Here is a 22812-nt window from a genome sequence, read left to right on the forward strand (position 1 = left end):
GCACCGCTCCAGTCAAACGCAATGGCTGCGCATTGAAAATACATCATGCTCGTTTCTTAGCCAGTTTCTATAGGCACACATACGTGCTATTATTATAGAACCCGAAAAATAATAATGTAAATATATGTAGATATGTTTCACAGCACGACTCAAAGCTTTAAAAATGTTAATTTAATGGCTTTATTGTAAGTAACACTAGTCATTTCCAACACTCCAATAATATTTATGAGTTTGCAGAAAACTATTCGAGCGCCAAGCCATACAGTTGGGGGAAAAAAGTGAGCGAACAAACAATTTGTCTACTGCAAAGCTGCACTGTAGGCAATGTTGACTGTTAATCGCCTTCTTCCCAAACGCTTCCTGCCAGCCGGCTGAGGCATTATGTGAGAGGAACAAGGTCAAAAGAAGAAGCTGTTCAATTATTAAAAGGCAGCCAGACTCCTCTTTTTTTGCTTTGCTTTCTTCAGTGCCCTTGGACGCGTTGCGTTGATTTCATGACAAACGTACATGGGAATGAATACTAGTGTCTGATAATTTTTTTTTTCCTTTTAACCCAAAAGTGGGCGACATTTCTGAAAAGCGGTGTTATCTTGGTATTTTTCATGCAAGGTTTGTTTGAATTTACAACATTGTATTTTTTCAATAGGGATATAATGGAGTGGTCTGCTCTAACATCAGGGACATTTCTCACGTAAGTGTTCAGCAATAATGCCGTAACGCAAACGCTAGCTGTACTGTGTCTGTGAACATTGCGTCAAGGAAAATTGCTGCCTTGAAATTTCCCACAAAGGCCGCATTGTGAGTTTTGTAAACGATTCTTTAAATGAGATTGATTGTTTTGACCGTGTTTTGATCAAATGTTAATTTTCTAAACATGTCTTGAAAGTTCCCAAACTACTCCACAATAATGTTGACACTGACTTGTCAAAATGTGAATATTTCATCTCTTTAAAAAAAATCTAGATGCGAATTAATGCGACTGTCTTGAAATTTCTCGCACACCTCAAAGCGGTGTTGTTTGTGTTGCCATGGTTACCGCTCGGCATTGTTCGTCCAAACAAAGTGGACAATCGCAAGCTCCGGGGCAGCATGCCTGCGCTCAGCTTGTGTGTCAGTGCCTCCCGCTGGTTAAAAGCAGCAGTAATGGCGCTCAGTGGGAGGAAGAGCTGTGGGATTGTTGACGGACTCAGCAAGGAGGCCGGCGCGTTCGGAATAATTATTGTAATCGCTCGTTTTCATAACTCCCCCGCCGATAAGTGATGTCATGTCATGACGAAGTTTGCCTGTGTTAGCGCGTTAGCTCAATTTTTTTGCTCTGCTTTCAGAGAGCCGTGGCAAAATCGGGCATAATAGTACTTGAAATGTGGCTGCTGAACTGCAAAATATGGCCTTTTGTGCTCAGTTGTCACTCGTGATTCCACGCCCCGCTCAGCTCGTGCCACGCCCCCACTAAAGGTAAAAAAAAACAATAACGGTCAAAAGTACCCAACTCCCACAGAAGATTTGAAAAGACCTGAAAAAAAAGAGGCGAATCTGAAAAAACAAGTTGAACTTGAAAAAAAAGGTGAATGTGAAAATATAAAACATGCAACTGAAAAAAAAGACCTCAAATCTTGAAAACTAAATTGAGGCGAAACCTGAAAATAGTTTATTAAAAAAAAAGACCAAGGCGAAGCAAAACTATTTTCAACTCGAAAAAACTTTCAAATAAGTATTTTTATTTTTAATACATTGTTTTATTTTTCAAGTCTTAAACTCAGCACGTTTATTTTCAGATTTAAGGTTTGTTTTTTTTCAAGTACGAGTATTGTTTTTTCAAGTACAAAACGTTTGACCCCAATCTATAATCTGTCGTAATGGCATGCCGGAAATGTGGACACACATGTTCCAGCTACAAAAACTGAGACAATACATATTGTTCCCACCCGGGAGGGCATAACGAGGCAACAGCACAAAGAATATCATATGGCTTCCAAGTCCCGCATTGTCGCCGGTTTACCTTCATAGGAGCACAAAATCCAGCGGTGTGGACTAGTGGTCAAGAATGCAGCCTGTGACCCAAAAGTATCATAATGACAGCTGCTTCCAAAAACCTGTGAGAAATGTCAGGTTAAACAGGCAGAGGACTCTCAAAAATCTCATTAAAATGATCAATCAAAAAACCATTTGGTAAATTAGTGTTAATCATTATCTATCTAAATTTAATATTTGGAAGCCTAGTCGAGTCGAACCGGCTTGAAATTGGCTGACGGAGACGCAGCCTTTACTTTTGAGGCTTTTCTGTGAGCTTTTGTCGCGTTTGGAGGAGCGCTCATTTTAACAATAGAGATGTCCAGTCGGCGTCCAGAGGAAGCTTGTAGTGTACAGGAAAAAGAGGTGGAGTCCAGCGCGAGGAAACAGCTTGAAAACAAGCTGACGCCTCGCTCGGGCTGTGGAACCTGATCACGATTTTGCCAGCTCTGTGGCGTCTCTGACTACGCGCTGAGATTATTTCTTTTGGCAGTTTTAAGGGACTTTGGCAGCGCGCCTTGACCGTCGGGAAGGCCAAGAAAGAACATTTTGGGAAGGTGGGTGAGTTTACAGGCTTTGCAGTGAGTTATGCGCTCAGGGGCTTTATCTAGTGGCCACCCTGTGGAAGTAGCTTTTGTTGCCTCTGTGACACTGAAACAAACAAAATATAGCAACTTATCACAATATCTATCTATACTATAGATCTATCTATCTATCTATAATATAGATAGATATTGTGATATAGATTCTATATCTACATGCACAGTAGTGGTGTACGTTGAAATTTGCACGTGTGCGTCTACATCAGCTGGCGTCATGGCTCTACTGGACTTCCTGCGCTGGAGAGCTGCCACACTACTGCTCCTGTGTAAGTGATATATTGCTTGTTTTGCTCCTGATAACTATTGTCCGGTGTTCTGGACGTCATGTAATAGGCACACTTAATTTGCTCCACCCTGTAGCCAGTAATCACCATTTTGTGTGCAGTGACATGATGTTCCTTCATGTGTGTAGTTGTCGCCGGGTTGGACTGCATATCGGTGCACATCCCCAACGATGAGCCCATGTACGTCATCCCGGACTCTACCCTGGTCCTCCGCGCCCACATCCAGTACGGCTCTCCGGACGAGCTGACGGGCGTCACCTGGGAGCGGCGGCCCGAGAGCGGCGTCCCCGATGGGCGGGCCGCGCTGGCCACCTGCCCCGGGGGGAGCCCCCCGCAACCTGTCCAATGCACCGTCACCCGGCCCAACGTGCGCGCCAGCCTGGAGGAGCAGGCCAGCGTCCTGCACGTTAGCCATTTTGCAAAAGCTGACGCGGGAATCTATGCTGTCACCGTGATGAGTAAGGCCGGACAATCCAGCACGGCACTCGTTATCGTCCGAGAATACGGTGAGTCATTGCACCATTTTTAAAAATAGATTTTGATTGATTGATTGATGGTGCGCTTCATTTCTGATTTCCTTTCTCTGATGAAAAGGGGCAAATCCAACCTCACCTTTTGCTCTTTGTGTCTATGTGGGTGGCGCAGAGGCGGTGCACCACGTGTCGGTGAGCATCAACGTGTCACACTCGTCGCTGGTGTGCGGCGAGGCATGGGGCACGGAGCCTCAGTTCAGCTGGCTGCACGAGCGTGACGCCGTCACCGGCAGCGTGGGCCGCGTATCCCCCGACGGCGCCACCCTGGTGGTCACCAAGGTGCCCATTTGCGGCCACTTCACCTGCGTGGTCAGCAACAAGCTGGGCTACAGCTCTGCCACCTACACGGCCGGTACGGGAATACGTTTTCAATTCAGAGTGAAGACGAGTGTTGGCAAAGGAAAATATCAAAACATTCTTAACTTTCAGACATGGTGTGACGGGGCTTTGATTATGAATATATTCTTGTCATATGTTATAATGTGAAAAAAAATTTGGTTGATTTTGAAAGAGGTCATTTAGGCTGATTAATTGGTTAGGTCTTGCTGACCTGATGGGGACCCGAAAAGTGGCGGCAATCCATTTCAGTCCTTCCTTTTTCCTTTCCTTTCATTCATCCCACCCTTGTTTTGTTCCTCCCTTCCTTCCAACCAATCTGGACAGCCATGTCAATTTTTTTTGTTTCCCCCCTGTTGCACAGCACCTTGTGAATCAGGCGGCATCAGTGGATCGACGGTGGCTGTCATTTGTCTGGTGGTGCTGCAGATCTTAGGAGCAGGCCTGGCATTTCTACTCTGGAGGTACACACACATTCATAACTTTTGGGTTTGGGTCAAAATTAAAACTAATCGTCCAAGCCAGACGTGCAAGACGCGGCAGTGGAGGATTTCAGTTTGCTATTTTTGTGTGTGCTTGTACCTGCTTTCTTTTTTTTCCCCTTCCCAGACGCTACCGAAACAGGAACCGAGGAGACAGGCTGCGAGAACATTTGGACGACAATATTTAAACAGCGCCAAAAGGGAGTACAGGAAATGTGCATAATTAATTTGAGGAAGTTTTTCTATTGTCTCCAGCAGGACTTGTTCTATAATATCACGTGTATAGTCTTGAACTACACTGCCCCCTGCTGGGTCACATGTGAAACTGCGTGTTGAAGCCAATCAGTCATCCGGAACACTAAATAGAACACCTGAAACGCTTGTACATATATAACACACACCAAAGTAGAAAATTGCAGTTATTTTAAAAAAAAGATGCGATGTGGAAATTCTCGACTCCTTCTCTGAAAAATAAAGCAGAAATGTTTCTAAGGTCTTTTGTGTTTGAATACATTGAGAGAAGAATGTATTTGCTTGTTATTAAGGTTTCAAAATGTCCAGAGTGCATTTTTTAAGAGCGTGACGATAGATGAGACAACCTTGGTTGTCATAGCAACCGCCAGTCCTGTTTATGCCTCTTTTTTAGTCAGTCCAGTTTGTGCCAGTTTTTTTGCAAAAAGTTACGGGCAGCAAGAGAATTGACAAAGAAGCCACCAGAGTGACAGTTTGCTTCCAGGTCCTATGAAGGATTTTTTTTTTTTCCCAAATAAACAAATAAAAAAAATAAACATGTATATTTGTATTTCATTTTTGCACACAATAACAAGTTACATAAGACAATGCAAAATAAACACATTTATAAATGCATTTTAATCCACCAATTTTGAACGTATACTCACCTAATCGTCATGCTGCGCAACATCGATGGTTTATTGCGTGTTACTGGCAGGCCATTCTCTTCACATATTGAAAATATTGACTTTATGCAATATGGATGCTGCCTTTGCCAATTTGCACCAAGTAATTAAAACCGTGACGTGCTTATCACCAATTTATTGCAACCAATTAAGTTCCATTTTTTGTTCAATGGTGATTTTGCTCCTAACATTTGAAGACATCAGCTTTTTAATACTTGCTTTGTCGAAATAGGTTTGTTCCCCTTTGACTTAAAATATAGGAGTTGAATCAGTATTTCTCCTGCAGCTCTTTTGTGTAATTTATCTATTCACAGAAGCATCTGAGTTCTTAGTTTAAGAACAGAGAATGACTATTTAGGCCAACTCAGGTTATCATCTCACCCTAAAAACTTAAGCAAAATGTTAACATTTCAAACTGGGTGAACATGGAATAAAAGTCTTGGAGTGTTTGTGAGGTAATGGTAAGGAAAAAGCAAAGCACTTTATTGCAAGTATTAGTCAAACATACACTTCAAACAGAAGCAAAGCAATACTAAAAAAAAGGCCAACAACCTAAAAGGAACAAGTTACAAAAAGCAAAGAGTCGAGCAGTCGGTACAATTGCGACAAATGCGAAATCACGTTGGCGTCGTTGTACAGATCTTTATACATGTGACTGACGCAAAGAGATGCTACGTAAAAAAAAAAAAAAAAAACTCAAATAAAATGTTTCCTTGGCCACGGACAAGCAATCAGGACGTTTAATCTCTTTCGCAATATTTGGTTCAACTTTCAGTACTGGAATGCTGTTGGGGTGTGAAAAAAAAAAAAACCACAAACCGGATTAAGTAACAAATGGAGGTTACGTTATTCCGCTTTGGAAGGAAAAAAAAAAAAAAGTACAATCTCGTTTGCCCAAAGAAGACAAGACAGGCACAGGTCTCGCTAGCTAGCCTTCTGATTGGGATCGGATCGGATTTTGTCGTCGGCGGGTAGCCGGACATGACAGAAAACACGCTGAGAAAAACTCGGACAATCCCGAACAGAGAGACTTTAGCGTAGCGATTTTAGTGGTTTTGAAACGAGAAGAGACGAAACGTACGATTGGTTTCAAGTACGCAGGCGTAGGACACAAGTTTTTTTTTTTTTTTAATTGACACCCGTCCTCATGTGGCACAAGAACACCAGACCTTTTGTAGATAAGTTTCTCACAAAAGGGCATGATCATCTGGCTTTTGAATGAAATTTCAGGATGAACCAAAAATGTCTCGTCAGCTTCATAGAATCACCCAATTTGACCATGTCTCCATTTTTGATCACACTGTTCATTATTTCAGTTCTATGTACTGGCTAGTTTTACAACTTCTACTCTTTTGTATAAGTTAATTATCTAGCCAGCTACTTTACTAGTGCAATTTTGGTTCATCTTGAGATTTCAGCCGAAAACCCAATGCCCCTTACATAGTGTAATCCATCCAATGGAATTGATATGGCAAAGGTAGCCCAAAGTCTCAGGTCTCAAACTGCTTATGACGTCGGGATTGGCGTTTGGAGGTTAAATTATGAGGAAGTTCCGTTTAAAAAAAAAACAACAAAAAAAAAAAAACAGCCCGTTCGCATGTATTGTTGTGCTTGCGCGTACGAGAATGAGGCTCCAAAACCTTCCACAAAAACAACCGAAAAAACACAATAAATACGCCATAAAATACTCCGCATATAAAGGCTTAATATATATATTCCATTAACACATTTAAATAGGACAACAAAAAGGAAAGTCGGCTCAAGAACAAATTAAAAAAAAAAATCTGTTAAGACAAAAAATGTTTTATAGTTATGCTTTTAAACTCTAAAATAGTTACGAATGTCAGGCATTATTCGAGCATGTACTGTATGTCATAAGCAATTCGCAGTTTTTGTCTTTTATGTCGTAGAACATTATGCAGCATACCAAGGTAAGTGAGGTGCAGTGTTTCAGAGAACTCCCTAAAAAAAGTAAAAAAAAAAAGTTAACCCCCAATTCCAACTGGATTTAGACCCTTACAGTTGACACCCTACGGGCTCATTTTGCCATCCCCCGACATTGCACTAGCATGAGGGAGTGCCAGGTCTCCGTGAACCGTTCAATACTGATGCTGGTCTCTCTTTTTTATTGCCCTTCAAGACAAATGAAAGCTTCAGTCCTCCCACTCCGTCAAACGTTTTGTTGACACCCCCCCCCCCCCCCCCCCACGCATTTGAAAGGTCCAAGGAGTGGATTTAAAAACTCCAGGTTGAGACATAAGGTACTGAACCTCATTTAAATGTTGGTCTCTGAAGTGCTGTGGTTGACATTCATGGTTTCTCCACATCGGGTTGTACCACAACAAAATCCAAGACACTGCCAATGTTTGTCAGTCTATAGAGAGGAAATTGGGGGGAAAAAATGGAGAATCAAGAGGAAAGGCACTTCCTGTGTGGACCGTTACTTTCTGTGGAATTACACCTTCCACTTTAAAGGGAAACGAAGCTTTTCGACAAAAATCGAGCAAAACATTCCTTGAACTTGTGTCACTTCTTTTCACGGTATCTCCATTTTCATTCCAGCTGAATGCGAGGTCTTGTAAACACCTGTCGTACCACCACTGCGGCATCACTTAACCTTTCGTGTCCTCACAAAGCCATGAATTAGGCACAATAAGACATCCTTGAATCCAAATCGCAAAAAATCGTCCCCTCACCTTGTTTTTAAAGGGGTTTTCTGTAGGGCAAAGAAACTGGTTCTCGGGGTCAGGGTGGGGATTGAACTGTGAGGGAAGAAAAATGTCTAAAAAAAAAAAAGAAATACATCTTCCAACTGTCCTTGAAAAAAAGACCACTTGCCAGTTTTGGAGCAGGAGGTGGACAAAAGAAAACAACAGTGGGGCTGGCGGGAGCCCTAACCCTAACCCACTATAGTACCCTCAGAGATTTGGGGGGGGGGGGGGGGGGGCACCAAGGGCCACCTTCGAACTTTCCTACTTTGCTAATCTGCCTAAAAGTCTGGAAGGAAGTTCAGCCTTAGATTCTCCTTGGACAAGCACCAGCAACTGCTTCTGTCAGATTGTGAAGTCGTAAAAAAAAAAAAAAATACCCACTTCATTAATATTCTGACACTCTTTACAAATGGATCACTTGCCTGTTTAGGGGCAGGTGTCAGCACCAGGGTGGACTAAAAAACAAAACAAAAAAACGCTAAAGAACATTCAAGAGCTAATACGTTTTCTCACTCTTTGAATACACGTCTACAAAATGATCATTCGAGGTCCGGTCGGTGGTTCCGAGTCTGCTGCCCAAACATTATGACAGTCGCGGTCAAGACAGATCGCTACTTTGGACCACCCGCCACCGTTCGGCACATACACACGATACGATTTACAGCGACATAAGTCAACAGTCTATTGCAATAATTTGAATAAAAACTTTCTATTTCACTTTTTCAAACCATAACATACGGTGTTACACTTATTACTAAGAATAATTCAACTACATTTTTTAATCTGTTAGCAAAAATAATTGGTGTGTAGTACATCATTTCAAATTTACAAATATACTTTTGATCTGGCTTTTTTTTTTTTTTTTTTTTTTTAAAGGCATTTCATTACACCGCCTTAGACCTCCGGAAGCTTCCACGCCAGAGGGAAACGCCTTCCGAAGGTAGTCCAATGCAACAGTGGATAAAAGACTTTTCAACACATCTTTTCCAGACTATACCGTTCTCAGGGCTACCTCCAGAGAGAGATTAGGGAACCATCCAAAACCCAAATATCCCAAGGGACATGCGGAGTAGTGGGGCTAATCCCTAATCACCAGGCAAGTGGGAGATATCCAGGCATCCAATTCCCAGCAGGGTAGTGCGACTAGCCCACATTCACGAGGGAAGTGGGAGTCATGCCAACACAAAAAAATTGGGTAATGGGGCCATCCCATATTCACCCCAGCAGTGATGGCTGTTCCACACCAACTAAATCAGGGGAATTGAGAACCCATCAGATAACCAAAACCAGCACTGGGCTACCGGGGGGGTCACCCTAATGGTTTCTGATTTCTCCTAACCTGCTCAACTTGTCTCAAGTTCAGTTCAGCCTCGGATTTGCTATGCGTTCGAGTAGCACCACGCCTGTGTCCGCAAGCAGAACACATGCTTCTTTTAGTGCAGTTAACTTTGTAAAGGAAAAAAAACATCCACCTGACCCTACAAAAAAAAAAAGTTTCAGACGATCAGCAGCGCAAAGGAGTCAAACAGCGACCGCTCTCCAGACTAGATTTGACAGAACAAACCAAAAAAACGTAGTCTCCATTTTACTCTTCCGCTATTTTTTTTTTTGTTTTGCTCCGAAGCCAGTTTTAGCTAGTGGAGCAACTCAAAACATGATTATAATTGCAAGACGATCGGACTGCTGTCTCCAAGCAAAGCTACCAGCTAACACTGCGGTACAGGCACAAACATGATAAAGCACACATCAATGTCAGGATGGTTTTCCGATACAATCGTGTAGAAAAGTCGCTTTGTTGAGAAGAACACGAGGCATCGGGTGAAACATTTTGTCGGTTGAGTTACTTTGCCCGTTTGGCATGGCGCGCTTCACCTTTCGCCAGGCACTTAAAATACTCCCGCTCTCTCTCTTATGGCATTTGTACTCCACGTTGCTGCAATCAGGCCGGAAATATAATTTATCGGGAATTCCAAAACATGTGAATCCTTCAAGAATGTGAAATGTCGTCGAAACCGCACTTTGCGCACAGATCACAAAAAATTCATTTCAAAAGTGCCTAATGCAAACCTCTTGCCAAACGTGTGAATCAATTAACTCTCCTTCTGCACATTATTGCACAAGGGAAGGCCCGCCAACATTGTCTCCACTCAAAAAAAAAAAAAAAAAAAAAAAAAAAAAAAAAAAAAAGTGTTGCCCGGGAAATAAAATGGTTGCGACAAGGTAAGGGACATGTCAAAGCTTCACATGATGCAAAACAAAAAGAGAATCGATTAAAAAAATGACATCAGGATATAAAAAGACAACAGTGTTATACTTAAATACGTTTTAAAAATCGAGCGATGGCTGTGATGATGTATTGAGACAAGAGATACTAGTGACAGCGTCTTTAAACCCTCCTGTTTTGCTTTGGGTCAAATTGACCCGTTGTCAAGTTTAACCCTTCTGTTATACTGTGGGTCAAATTGATCCATTGTCAAATTTCATCCCAAATTATGTTGATGGTCAGATTGAAATTTATAAACATCTTTAAATTATATATGTATTAAAATTAAAGAAGGAAAAAAGAAAGATCTGGAAGAAGTTACCCTAAAATATTCCCACCAAAGAAAATCTAGAATTTTTACTGGTCAATTTTATGAGAGGGAAATATAAAAAAAACATAACAAATTTGCTCATTAAAAACAAAATTACGACACTATGAGGTCAGCAATAGGTTTTAGGCAAATCTTTTGTACTTGGTACACTTTTAAAAAAAATCTTGATTTTTACTGGTTAATTTGATTTAGTTTGAACAAAAAAATTCTGATTTAACCCACAACAGAACAGAACGTCATGAGGCATTTCGGGGATGACGTTCCACCTTGTAGACAACTGATGGCAGTGTGCTCAAAGAACTGGTTATATCACAAGCGGGAGGGAGCAAAGGAGACAAATAAATTCATAATCTGAGCGCCTTCCCACTGCTCCCCCGTTTGCTTAAAAACACACACAAAAAAAGAATATAAAAGTGCTGCTGCTTGTGAACTGATTTGAGGAGCGGTGCCCTGAATGTAAACAGGGGAGCACAGCATAAAAGAAGGGGAAACAAAGAAAGGGAGGGGGAAAAAAAGGATGGAAATAAAAGGAGTTGGCTGGTTTCTATTGCATATTAGTGCTGAGTTTTGTTTTTTTTCCTGGTCAAAAGCAGCGTTTTTGCATCCTCAATCCAGTGTGGGGTGCCGCCTCCTCCTTCTCCCTGCTTCCCTCTGCACAGTGTCGGATCCGGATTGACTAGGCGTGTGTGTGTGTGTGTACGTGTGTGAGGACTTTCTGCCTGCCAAGCTAACCGCGTGTGTGTGTGCATGTGTGTGTGTGTGTGTGTGTGTGTTGAGTGTGTGGAGGATGTTGGTTGTGGGTGGGTTGCAGCTCAAGCGAAGTACATGGTCCTCAGGGTGTCATGGTGGATTTGGACAGCTTTGGCCAGTGCCTGCGGGTCTCGACCATTACTCTGACCTGACACGTGGCTGCCCTCGGCGCTGCACGGTGGACACAGAGCAAATACTGAATGCTAAAATGAACCATTTCCAACTAAAGGGGGGGCATTTTCTTTGTTTTGCAATTATTAATCTCATCAGACAGCAAAAACTAAATGTTTGGAAAAAAAACTAGTTGTAATCTCCGGAGAACCCACGGTATCTCAATTTGGGTGACCTGACGTGCAAGTTTTATGCTTTGAATTGCATGCAAAAAAAATTCAATCTTACAATAAGTCATATATTTAAGGGACAATTAAAACATCACAATTTTAAGGAGGATTTTTACAGGGACGGAAAAGATTGGAATCTTGCAAGAGTAATGTTTTTTTGTAGAACAGTCATTTAAAAAAAAAAACTTAATGACAAAAATAGTGACTATTTGATAGCAAGGTTTTGTTTTTCTTAAAGGAAAGAAAATGTAAACTTTTGAGATCAGCAGTATTCTACCCAGAGGAACAAAATCTTAATATTACAATGTGAGAGTCAAGACATTTGTAGCGGGATCGCACCCCTGTGGCCTTACCTGTCGTGTTCTTTGTCCACCAGATGGTAGCGGGCGCGGAAGGCCACCAGGTGGGCGTAGTATGCGGGCGCGGGGATGGACACCGAGCGGGTGCAGCGCACATAGGTGTGGCACAACTGGTAGGTGAGCAGCTGGAACTCGTCAGCCGTGAAACAGTTGTCGTCCCACAGCACGTGGTAGTGCGAGGGCCGGCTGGTGCCCTGCCAACCCGACGAAGCAATTGTCAGAATTTCATTGACAGGAAATAAAAACACATGACGATGAGAAAGCTCACCTGTATTCCAGCGTGACTGCAGAGGTAAAAGTCAAACTCGTAAGGATGCGTGATGTCCGTATCCACCGTCGTACCAGCGGGAATGTTTCCGCTGCGTCCGACCTGGCAAACACATCGGCGTTCCGTCACTTCTCACCGATAACATCCATTACACATATTTTTAGAATGAATTCAATAATAATTTTTTTTAAAGAAAGAGAGGGAAAAACTTTCCCACTTTTTCCACTTTCCAGCACTGCAGCAAAAGCTTACAAAAAGGTAACTTGCGTGCCACAGCTCTCTGGGCCCTAATGCTTTACTTGACCGCTAATTAACAACCTGTGGAAAGGTGAACGGCGGAGCAATGCTACAAAAAGTAATCAAAGTGGCCCGCTCTGCTAAGAGCGGAAGGAAACGTACTCGCTCGTTGCGGTCGGCGCAGAAGAGGCGCGTGTGGTGGCGTTTCTGCACCACGATGTAGGTGATACCCGGCTGGTACTCCTTCTCCAGGCTGATGCAGGCCTCACGGATGGCCAGCAGCTCGTAATACAGCACCTGGACAACATGAAGCAAACTATTCACAAACGATGAAGGATATTCAGTTTCAGGTTGAACTTAAAAATGCATTTGATTTCTTTACAAGTGAACTTAACTGGACCCTCTCTGAACTTTTGAATGCATATGTTTCAGCGCTCAACTCACAGTTCTCTAACAAGGATCTGAACGGCAAAATTCAGAATAGAAAGAAAATTTCCAAGGAAGTCCTCTTCTCTGCCTTTCTGTGACTCTTCCAGTCTCGCTGTTGAAACCTATTAATGGGTTAATGTCTGGCTCCCCTGACATCTGGATTTTGTTTGGCCTGTCTTATTGCTGCTGCCTCTCCTGTCTCCTAAATTCAATCTGGAAATGTAACAACGTACGGTGAGAAGTCTGCAATTTACTGTCACCCCCTTAAAAGGATTTCCATCAACAATTTGCATCAAGGAAGCTCCCCATGGTACGAAGTCAGTTAGAAGCTGACCTGTCTGAACTGGCCTTCAGAAACTCCGTCCCTGTAGAAAATGATGCGGGTGGGCTTGTAACGTGTGGACTTGTAGAATTGGATGAGCAGCTCGCGCACCATCGAGGCCAGATCCTGGATCACCTCCTGCCTGGGCCTCTGCACCCGCACGGTGGCGCAGTAGCGGCTGGGGTGGGCGTCCATGCTGCCCACCACCTGGGGGAGACAAAGCACACTCTTAAGTGTTCTCATGGAGCAGGCTTAAGCCCCCATGAACATAATACTAATCAAGATGGAATTTACTGCAGCAATGGAGGGCTTCTTGCCATCCCCGGCAGGCGGATGTGTCACATCGGCTCCCAGAAAGATGACTGGCTGCTGAAACACTGACGGCCTGCGAAGGGATGTGCACAAAATGAGAAGCGGCCATTGTTGAGTGAGCGTTCAAGCACTAAAGACGCAAAGGCTTTACCTTTGGTGTGGCACCAGGATGTTGTTGATGCCCCCCAGCTTGACGTTGATCTTGAGGCAGAGGTTGGAGAGGGTCTGAGGGGACGTCTTGACCACGTTCTTCACCTGGACGCACTGCGTGGCCATGCCCAGCAGCGTGTCTCCCACGCGCTTCACCTCCGCTGGATGTGGAGATATGAAGTCAACTCGCACAGTTCACGTCTGGCTAAGATGACATTATCGTCTTACCGTAGACGGGAGTTTTGCCAGGCAGAATGACGATGATGAGCTGTAATCCGGCGTAGGTGTTCTTCAGGTGTCTGAACATGGGCTCCACGCTGTCCGCTCCCTGCGCGTACTTGCAGAAGCACGGCTGGCCCTGAATGGGCATGCCGGCGTCCTTGGAGATCTTGCGTAGTTGGTCCGTGAACGCCCTAAACGGACATTTTGTTACGTTACGACCTAGCTGACAGCTTCGGTTTAAAACTAAAAACGCTTTAATCTCTTCTGACTTGAGAATGTCTTCCCGACACTGGCGCTGCGTTGCGAAGCAGGCGATGGCCCACATCTTGATTTCGACACCGGTGTGGAACTGCTTGCCCCTCATATCCCAAACCCCGTGACTGGGCGTGGCCACTGTGCGGTTCTGAAATGACAGGTGCAGTCTCACCTTGTGCACTCGGGATTATTAGAGTCAAATGTGCAGACGTTTACGAACAAGAACAAACACGCATCTCATTAATGATCGCATCTGGAATGGGCATTTAACTTTTTCCAAGAAATTTTCCCCAGTGTTATCATGGGGTTGTGCATACAATTTTGAGGGAAAACACAAATCTAATCAACTTTGGAAAAAGCCTGTAACCCTAACAAAATGAAGAAAAAGTGAAGCACTGTCAATATTATATAGATGCACAACACTTTTTTCGTAAAATTCAAGTGGCACATTTTTTTACATCAAAATCGTAATCATAAATAGGAACTATAGGTAGAGTCAATTTAATTAATACTAAAATGTATTTTTCAAAGTGGAAAAGTTGAGATAAATTACACTTTCCACCCAAAACCACTTATTGTGATGCCCTTGTACAAGCAAAAACACTTTTATGGCTCTTTCTAAAACTCATGACACAAACACTCAACTATCAAAGGATCAAAAATAAAACACATAGATGTTAATTCCAATTGTGGCTTAGTCCCAACTTATTTTTCTTCCCCACATTATCTACGTTACAAAATTGAGCCCCAAGTAAGTACAACAAACACAACATGAAACAGAAGCCAGCGTGTTAGTTTCCCCGCTAAGTTAAGTGTGCCAGCCAGCCTGTCAGACATTAAACGAGAAAATGGGTGTGAAAAGAAGGGTACCATAAAGTGCTCTGTGCTCACCCTGCCGCCGTACTGCAGCATGGGGGCGGGTAGCACTCGCCCCGTCACGTGAGCCATCTCGTCGCGCACTTTGAACTGGAACTCCTGCACGAAGGGGTCGGCGTCGTAGTTGGCGCTGCGTACCTTGAATGAAAAGAAAGAGGAGGTGGAGGATCAGCTTGGAATGTTTGCAATCGACGGAACCAGGATTTGTTCTGTGAGGCTCACCAGCCTGCTGATCTCTTCCTGTCTGTCAGGCGCGGAGCGAGCAGTCGCTTTGATCATGGTGGACGTCTGATTATCCGTCAGCTTCTTGATGCATCTTTGGCCCGCCACGATGTTGCACACCTGCCGCATTTGGGCCGGAGAGGTTCTTAAATCCGCTCATGATGGGAAAATCATCAGCACGTGATAGGCTTGACTCACCTCCAGGGGCAGGTAGGTGTGCTTCTGCTCCTGGCCCACCTGCAGACAGGGCAGGTGGGGGTACTTGAGCTGCAGGCTGTACTTCTCCCTGAAATACTGGGCTACGGTGCGCTCCACAGTCTGGCCATTCTCCAGCTGGAGGGGGAACCTGCATGTAAACAAAAGAGCAATTGTTACGAAAACTACTTAATGTAACTTTTGGAAGAATCAAATGGCGACAAACGGTTAAGTGGCAGCTTCCCTACTGGATGACTAATGCTGACTTCATGATGAAACCAGTCACCAAGCATCTGCAGTTTTCGATGTGGAGCCCCCCACCCCCCTCATACACACATCCAAACGACCACAGAACCACGTTGCCTTGTGGGTGACTCACGTTTGATGGCTGGCCGGCCGGCGGGTCACGTTGCAAACGCGGTACTTCCTCCGCATGGTTCCGCAGTGCGTCACTTCAACCTTTAAACCTAATGAACACAACGAGTTCAAGTAAAACGTTTTTTTTTGTCTCAGCAGCGTCTGCTCTTTACCTTTGATTTCTTTGGTGAACTTGACCCTGTGCGAGTCGGTGAGAGGGCGCGGCTGCTCGTCTATATTGTGGATGTCCAGCACTTCGCACATGAACTGGATGACCGGTTGGGCCTTGTAAAAGGCGGTGGCGGACACTGCCGGAGAAAAAGGCGAGACATGTCACGGCTTGTGTAGCAACCCAGGCTATGAGACAAAGTGGCCAGCATCAAAGCATTTAAAGGGGATGAATTATGCAAAATGGCCACTTTAAAGTGTTGTAAACAAATAGCTGTGGCTCTGGAGTGCCTACGCATCCATCAAGTGGGAAATTACACGACCAAGTAAATCTTTTGCAAGCCATTAGCAAGCAAGCCCTTCTGAATTTACGACACGGCTAATTTACATAACGCCACTTGGTCACCAACTTTCTTCGCCCATGACTCGGCAACCAGATCCACCATCTCCGAGCATTGGCAGGACTACACCCCCTAAAACGCGCTGTCAAAAGGTAAGCAGACCTGCAAGTTTTTTGGGACGCAAAAATTAGTATATAAGTTTTCCTTTAATCCTTGTTTTTGGGCTACTTGATGACAGAGTGTTGCTGTTACAGACCTAACAACTGTTTTTACTAGCTACAAGAGAGAAGTGAGAGTGCGGTTCAGCTGCTGTGATCTAACCAACTTCTTTTACCAACTTTAACGAGTGTTGTTCAGAGATGACAGGAGCAGGTGACACCACAACAACCCCCCTCCCACTCTACCCGCACCACCACCAGACTCTGAGTCAGTCATATTCAATGCAAAATTGAAGGGTGTCATTTCTCTATAATTACACATATTTGAAGGAAGTGGCTGAGTCTGGGAGTGTGTCAATATAATGTGAGCAACAGACTATACTAACCGCCGCGCAAGAGTGCTTCCTGACCAAATTAGCTTTGAAACCTTGAATGCCAAGGAAATGCTCCATGGAGCACACGTGCACACAGCCCTGCTCACACATACAGACACACAGCAATCAAACACACACATCCACCACCACCACAAACACTCACATACAAAACAAACACATACGGGCATCTCTAACACACACCAACACGGCTGCAAACCCCTCTCCCCATACACAGTTGAACACATTGTCTAACCACACAGTCCCCCCACAAACACACACACACATCCCCACTCGCATACGCTGCCCTGTTTCCATAGCGACCAATTAGTCAGCTCCCATCCACCCCAAAGGACCTCACTTCCTTCCAGTTACGAACAAACAAACAAACACGCACAAGCGTCATTTTACTGGCCAAGGTCACCAGTATTGTACAGCTTACCGTCAATGTTCAGCATCATCTTCCACATGGCGGGGCGCACCGACTGGTGGAAGCCGAACCACACCTCCCTGCCTCCGCCCAAGGGGTGATCATAGCCCTCCGGAGCCGAGAAGAAGGAGCGGCCCACCGGCGTGTATCTATGAGGGGAAAATCAGCGTTCATATAATTGAGGTTATGTTTCCCGGGGAGAAAAAGAAACATTTTCCAGATTCATCAAATCAGGTAAACATTGTCCACCCCTAACAAAAGTGACAACATGAGATAATGAAAGATGCCATGATCAGTGTTGACAGAAAAGGGTATGAGCAGATATGAAGGCGTTGGCGAGCTCTTGTTGCAAGTGTGGCATTGAGGTGCAAAGGGCACCCATTTTCCATGGCGACAATGCGTCAATGTGATAGCGGGGCCGCTGTAAACAAACTCAAATGAAAGATATAAAGAGACGCCTTTTGAACAAGCTTTATAGAAGCCATGTTGAGATTACTTGGCCCATCTTAGGGAAGTGATATCAGGTTAGAGGGTGGCCTGACTGAGATCATATTTGAGCTTGGTTTGATTTCCGTTTGGATGGCGGTGGCTGATACTGACGCAGAACTGAAAAATCTGCAATATAGCAGGGCGTGAATTACTTATCTGAGATTCCTTCATACTTACTTCATGGACGGCAGGTGTCTCAGCACCACGTCCACGGCGTGCACGGGATTGGTGCTGATGGGCTTGTCCAGCTCCAGCGGCTCGGGCATGCTGTGACCCGTCAGCACTTCGTGCAGCATGTGCCAACTCACCAGAGACACAAACTTGATGGACACCTTGAAGGGACGATCTTTGCCCCCCTCGCCCGGCAGAGTGACATCCAGGTCCACCTGAGAAGGGGGCGAGTGAAGTGAGGAAAAGAATATGAGATGGTTCATGTGTGAGTGTTTGTGTGGTTATCTGACCCCGGTGGGCGCCACAGGCAGCGGGTTGGCCGTGTACAGACTCCTCTTGCCATCGTAGACTGGCCTGCGATCCCCAAAGATGGTCACCTTGAAGTGCTGCACCATGGAGTCAACCACCTCCCTGTGACAAACCACCACAGCACATGTTCACTCGGTCCTGCCACGTGTACGTAAAACCCAAACAGCTTCCAGGAAGTGTGATGCTTACCGGTTGACTCGCCGCGGGCACTTGTCAGGCTTGATGTCCACCTCGTAAAGGTAGACATCCATCTTGGGGATCTCCACCTGGAAGCAGTTGGCCAGCAGCTTGATGGGCTTGCCCATGGTGCCGTAGCCGGGCCGCCGAGGCATGGCGAACAGGGACTGGGCCCCAACGGCTCCTGAGGGAGGGGCACAAAATGGAGGAGAGGATGAGTGCTTTCAATGAAAGTGCGCTTTATAATCCAGTGCACTTTGTAGTGCAGAAAATACGGTACTTAAGACGATTTTCAGGGGCTGCAGCAACACGCTTTGACAATTTTAATTTTATCACTGACCTTTAGAAAAGGAGTTAGTCTCATGTTAAACAAAACACGCAGTAACTGATAAACTAATCTGATTGCGTACATTCGCACAGCAGAAATTCCAAATGTCAACATCAACGTGGGTGCTACTACGGTGGGGAAACCACCCAACAAAAAACAAAAAAACACCAGCCCTTTCTTTGTCTACGCGCTGGGAATCAAACATATTTATCGTACTGAGATGTCTTGTGCATGAGTCACTCAGACTCCCCTTTGCCCCCCTTTGAAAAAAAAGAAAACAGCTTAAACGTGCCGCGCACATGCCGGAGCTATTTTAGTGTCTGCTGGGTCTTGCCTGCCCTGCCACGCTTGAGAAAACATTTTAAGTCACCAGACTATTGAAGTCAGTACGGCACTTGTATCCCTCCCCCCTCCCACACACACACACACTCAAAAATGAGAGCTTAGTAAGTAAATCCTGCACCAGTAAATCAAAAGTGATTCATTGCTGATTTGACTCACTCGTGCCTCATACTGAGGCCCCTGCACAAGTCTTGTGCGAGTTTGTTTACAGTGAGTGCCCCGCAGTTTTGTCCCGAGTGGAACACAAAAGACAGAGGACAGATATTATTCTTCAAAGCCTTTGTAGGGAGCTGTCGCCTTAAATCGGACGCTAATTCAATTTGGGCCCGGATGCGAGCTGGGTTAGCAAAGAGGTTGCGAGGGAGTGGTGGGATTTTGACAGCATTAACATCTCGCCGTGCCAAACTGGCTTCCTCTGGGCGCGAGGAGGGATTTGCATGACTTCCCGTTTTTTTTTGTCGATGACAATGACGTGATGAAAGTTGAGGCGACGTCATTGATATTTTTTTTTTTTCCGTACAGTTACTATGACTTCATTTTAAAAAATGATGGACGACCTTGCTGGAGCCTAACTCTTTCCCCCCTTCACAAGTTTTTCCGCACTTTCCAAAGTTCAGAAACAAAAGTTGTGGACATTAGTAGTAGCTTTTTGTCTAATTGGTCTAATTGAGTTGAGTTACTCAATTACTATGCTAGACCATTCCTCAATTAGTCAATTAAGTAATTTCAGTCCAAATTCTGTAAGTAGGCTTGGACGGATATATTTGCAAAACTTAACAGAAACTGCCAGTGGTGAATGGAACACAGTTGGTTGTGATCCAAAATGGTTGCGGGGACGGCTAGAGTCAAGAGCGACATCCATCACCCCCAAGTACATAAACGTCCACACCGCTCACGAGTGCGCTCTCACACACACACAGACGTGCACAATACAGCTGTTGTGTTTGTAATCCACGGAGGCTTGAAATGTGGGAACAGAGCACAATGGCATCAGTCACACACACAAACGCAGATTGATTGACGGCATCTGACTCCACCTCCTCCACGTGCCCTTCCTGGGCCTCTTCGGGGGGTCGCATCTGAAGTCCGCGGCCAGCTAACGCTGCCACATCCTGCATGGTTAGTCACTTGGATGTGATAAAAATAGAAGAGGAGGAGATGATGGACAAAGTCCAATCATGGTCCAGCCTTAAGGGATCAATTGAGCCGAGCCAGGAAATGTCAGCTTTTTTTTCTTTTTTTTTACGCCAACTTGAGCTGCTTTAAGACAATTTACACACAGGTTAGTAAGTCAAACTGATTGTTGATGGCCACAGTATCTCCTTGACCGTGACTAAGTTTAGCTTCTCGGCTCCATCGTGTAACATTAATGTTGACGAGCCATATATCAAAACGGATTTGAATTATTTTCTGCCACCCAGCCCACATTGATGTGACAGCCGGCGTTAATCTGGTCTGCCGCTCGGACAAACGCGGCAGTGTCGTCTTTCAAAGCCGCTCGGTTGAGACAGTCATTTGCATGTTCTCACGCGACTCTGCTTGTCTGCTTATAACGGCGAGTGCAACAAGTGTGTGTGTGTGTTTGTGTGTATTTGAGAGGGATGCAAGGAGAAGGTCAAATTTCAGCAAAGAGGGTGGGCGGCGGGGGCGTTTGGCGCCACCGGCCCAGTCGCAATATCGAGGCAAGAGTGGAAAGCTCAAGGCTGAGTAGAAGCTTGCTCTGTGTGAATCACACACACGGCGATGCGGTGAGCAAACACCGCGCTGACCGGGGGCCCCTTTGCGGCGGACATTTTGGGGCAGTGTCACTACCTCGCTTGCAAGCGCTCTGTTCAGAGGCCTGCCGTTTACTACCGACTTGGACTCTTTCCAAAAGTCAAGCAATTCGCTCATCCCTCAAGCAGTAAATTCGACAGACGAATGATTATCAAATAAAATAGTGGACACGTGCATAGCGATAAATTATTATGATTTATTATTTAATTGCAATTATTTTAGTAGGTCAAAAAGTTACACTTATACATTGGTAACTATTTGCTTAACGGGATACTTTGAGCTGTTGTAACCGAATCGGCAGCGCTCGGTTACTGGGAAAATACCGCCTGGTCCCTCATGTTACAATACATGCCATGGGAAGTGCCTGGACACTAATGAGGAGGAAAAGGGAGGCAGAGGAGGGGGTGAAGCTCAAATGATGTCAAATGCGCCTCCGGCCAGTCGGTTTGTACAGTCACATATTAAGTGGAACGCTTCCATTACAGCGCGGACAAAACCGAGCAGTTGGGGCCGTTTAACTGCCACTGAGATCACAAGCGTGGAGAGCTCGCCTGACAGCGACTCACCGTTGACATTTGCATTATTACAAGACGAATACAGGAGTGGGTGGGGAAATTTGGAATAGTCAACAACACACTGTTTGCGATCAGAGTGACCTTTGTAATCGAGAAATTTGATGGGGCTTTCCTTAGTGAATGAGATGATCATTTCACTGAGAGTAAAAAAAATTGAGACAGACATCGCTAACTTTTTAGTCACTAGTATTACAAGTATTTTTTTAAACTATCCATGCCTGTGACGTATAGTGACAAAACAGTGACAGCAAACGATCATCCAGAGGGCACTTTGTGTGCACTATCCACTTTTTGTGACATATGGTGGTAGGCCGTAATATTTTTCTCAGGTGAAAGATGAACTTTACTCGATAAATGTTGGAAAATACCGCATTATTCGGTTTGCACTTTGTGCGTGTCGCTGACAGTCTCCATGACTACGGTAAACAACTTCCCCGGTTGTTAATCTGCAAGGCCCCAGAGAAAACAGTCAAATTGAAGAAAATGTCTCACCTGTAGTTCCGATTTCCATTCATGAGGTCACTGCCCGGTTTACTTCCCGGATCCCACTTGTCAAAAAAAAAAACCTGCCCGGTCCTCCTGCTTCCTCCCTCCTCCGGTTTCTCCTCCCTTCAAGCCGGTGTCTCCCCGCGGCTCAGCAAAGCCTGTGCCGCCGCAGAATGGCGGGCTCCGGGTCTCTTCGACCCCACCTTGCCTAGGCGAGGGTGTCGAGCCGTAGGCCGCCCCTACACCACCTCCTCGCCGTTGGCAACGTGTCCAATCCCGGGTGACGCTGCTAGCGCGGCGCCACTCGGGTTAGCTCAGTTTAGCTCGCTCGTGAAGCCTCCTTCTTTTTTCTTTTCGTTTTTGGATTAAAAAGTATCTCTGCGGTCAGGAAGTCATCGCCGCGGGGTTAAAGAGTCAACAAAAGCCGAAGAGGCGCCTTTGGGGTGAATTTAAAACCGTGTCATACGTCGAAGATACGGGCTAATGTTAGCCGGTTAGCTCGCTCGCGACGAGGTAGAATTGTGACGGTTACTTTTACGAAGGAGGGATGTAGGGGGGTAAAACAGCAGAACAGGCACTTTCGCCGGCTAGAATTATCGACACGGCGTCGTCGTCTTCGACAGCCCGGTTTGCCCAAAAATAGAAAAATAAAACAAAATCCAGCTGTCAAGTCCTCGGTGCACGCCGAAAGAGTTGAGATTTTTTCCCCCCCGAGTATGACAGATGATGTGTGAAGCTGGCTGGCAGGCTGGGGATCTCTCCGAGGCAAGCCTGCTAAATATGGGCAAGTCAGGCTCTGCGCCGGTTACGTCACGCCCAGAGCCCCGCCCCTACCTTCCTGTTAAGGTGATATTACGTCCTCGGTGATGCCGTCAATATCACGTTCGCTCCTGAATTACGCGTACTTTTGTGTTCCATTTTTTTCAA

At 45.1% G+C, this 22812-nt stretch overlaps 2 protein-coding genes across 10 annotated transcripts; one reads left to right on the forward strand and one right to left on the reverse strand.

Annotated features, from left to right (window-relative positions):
* Positions 1 to 455: 455 nt before the first annotated feature.
* si:dkeyp-97a10.2 lies at positions 456 to 5041 on the forward strand. 6 transcript variants are annotated; one of them, XM_037274031.1, is made up of 7 exons: positions 456 to 609; positions 2504 to 2567; positions 2777 to 2878; positions 3025 to 3402; positions 3542 to 3781; positions 4130 to 4229; positions 4375 to 5041. In XM_037274031.1, exons 3-7 carry the CDS (start codon positions 2827 to 2829, stop codon positions 4433 to 4435), a joined length of 831 nt encoding a protein of 276 aa, XP_037129926.1. In that variant the 5' UTR covers positions 456 to 609; positions 2504 to 2567; positions 2777 to 2826; the 3' UTR covers positions 4436 to 5041. The 6 variants fall into 6 exon arrangements, with proteins under 6 accessions (XP_037129926.1, XP_037129920.1, XP_037129921.1 ...); XM_037274029.1 differs by having other exon boundaries at positions 457 to 609; positions 2819 to 2878; XM_037274025.1 differs by lacking the exon at positions 2504 to 2567.
* A 579-nt stretch (positions 5042 to 5620) lies between these two features.
* Positions 5621 to 22726, reverse strand: LOC119135978 (protein argonaute-3). Of its 4 annotated transcripts, none has more exons than XM_037274020.1 (19): positions 21892 to 22710; positions 18391 to 18562; positions 18183 to 18303; positions 17899 to 18107; positions 17245 to 17381; positions 15938 to 16072; positions 15787 to 15874; positions 15411 to 15558; positions 15213 to 15332; positions 15006 to 15128; positions 14129 to 14262; positions 13866 to 14050; positions 13639 to 13798; positions 13470 to 13560; positions 13188 to 13382; positions 12587 to 12721; positions 12188 to 12289; positions 11914 to 12113; positions 5621 to 11390 (listed from the first exon to the last, which is right to left on the reverse strand). In XM_037274020.1, exons 1-19 carry the CDS (start codon positions 21908 to 21910, stop codon positions 11282 to 11284), a joined length of 2583 nt encoding a protein of 860 aa, XP_037129915.1. In that variant the 5' UTR covers positions 21911 to 22710; the 3' UTR covers positions 5621 to 11281. The 4 variants fall into 4 exon arrangements, with proteins under 4 accessions (XP_037129915.1, XP_037129914.1, XP_037129912.1 ...); XM_037274019.1 differs by having other exon boundaries at positions 14985 to 15128; XM_037274017.1 differs by having other exon boundaries at positions 13866 to 14262; positions 21892 to 22726.
* Positions 22727 to 22812: the final 86 nt, after the last annotated feature.

The sequence above is a fragment of the Syngnathus acus genome, chromosome 16 (assembly GCF_901709675.1).
Source record: "Syngnathus acus chromosome 16, fSynAcu1.2, whole genome shotgun sequence".
In the NCBI taxonomy this organism is placed as follows: domain Eukaryota; kingdom Metazoa; phylum Chordata; class Actinopteri; order Syngnathiformes; family Syngnathidae; genus Syngnathus; species Syngnathus acus.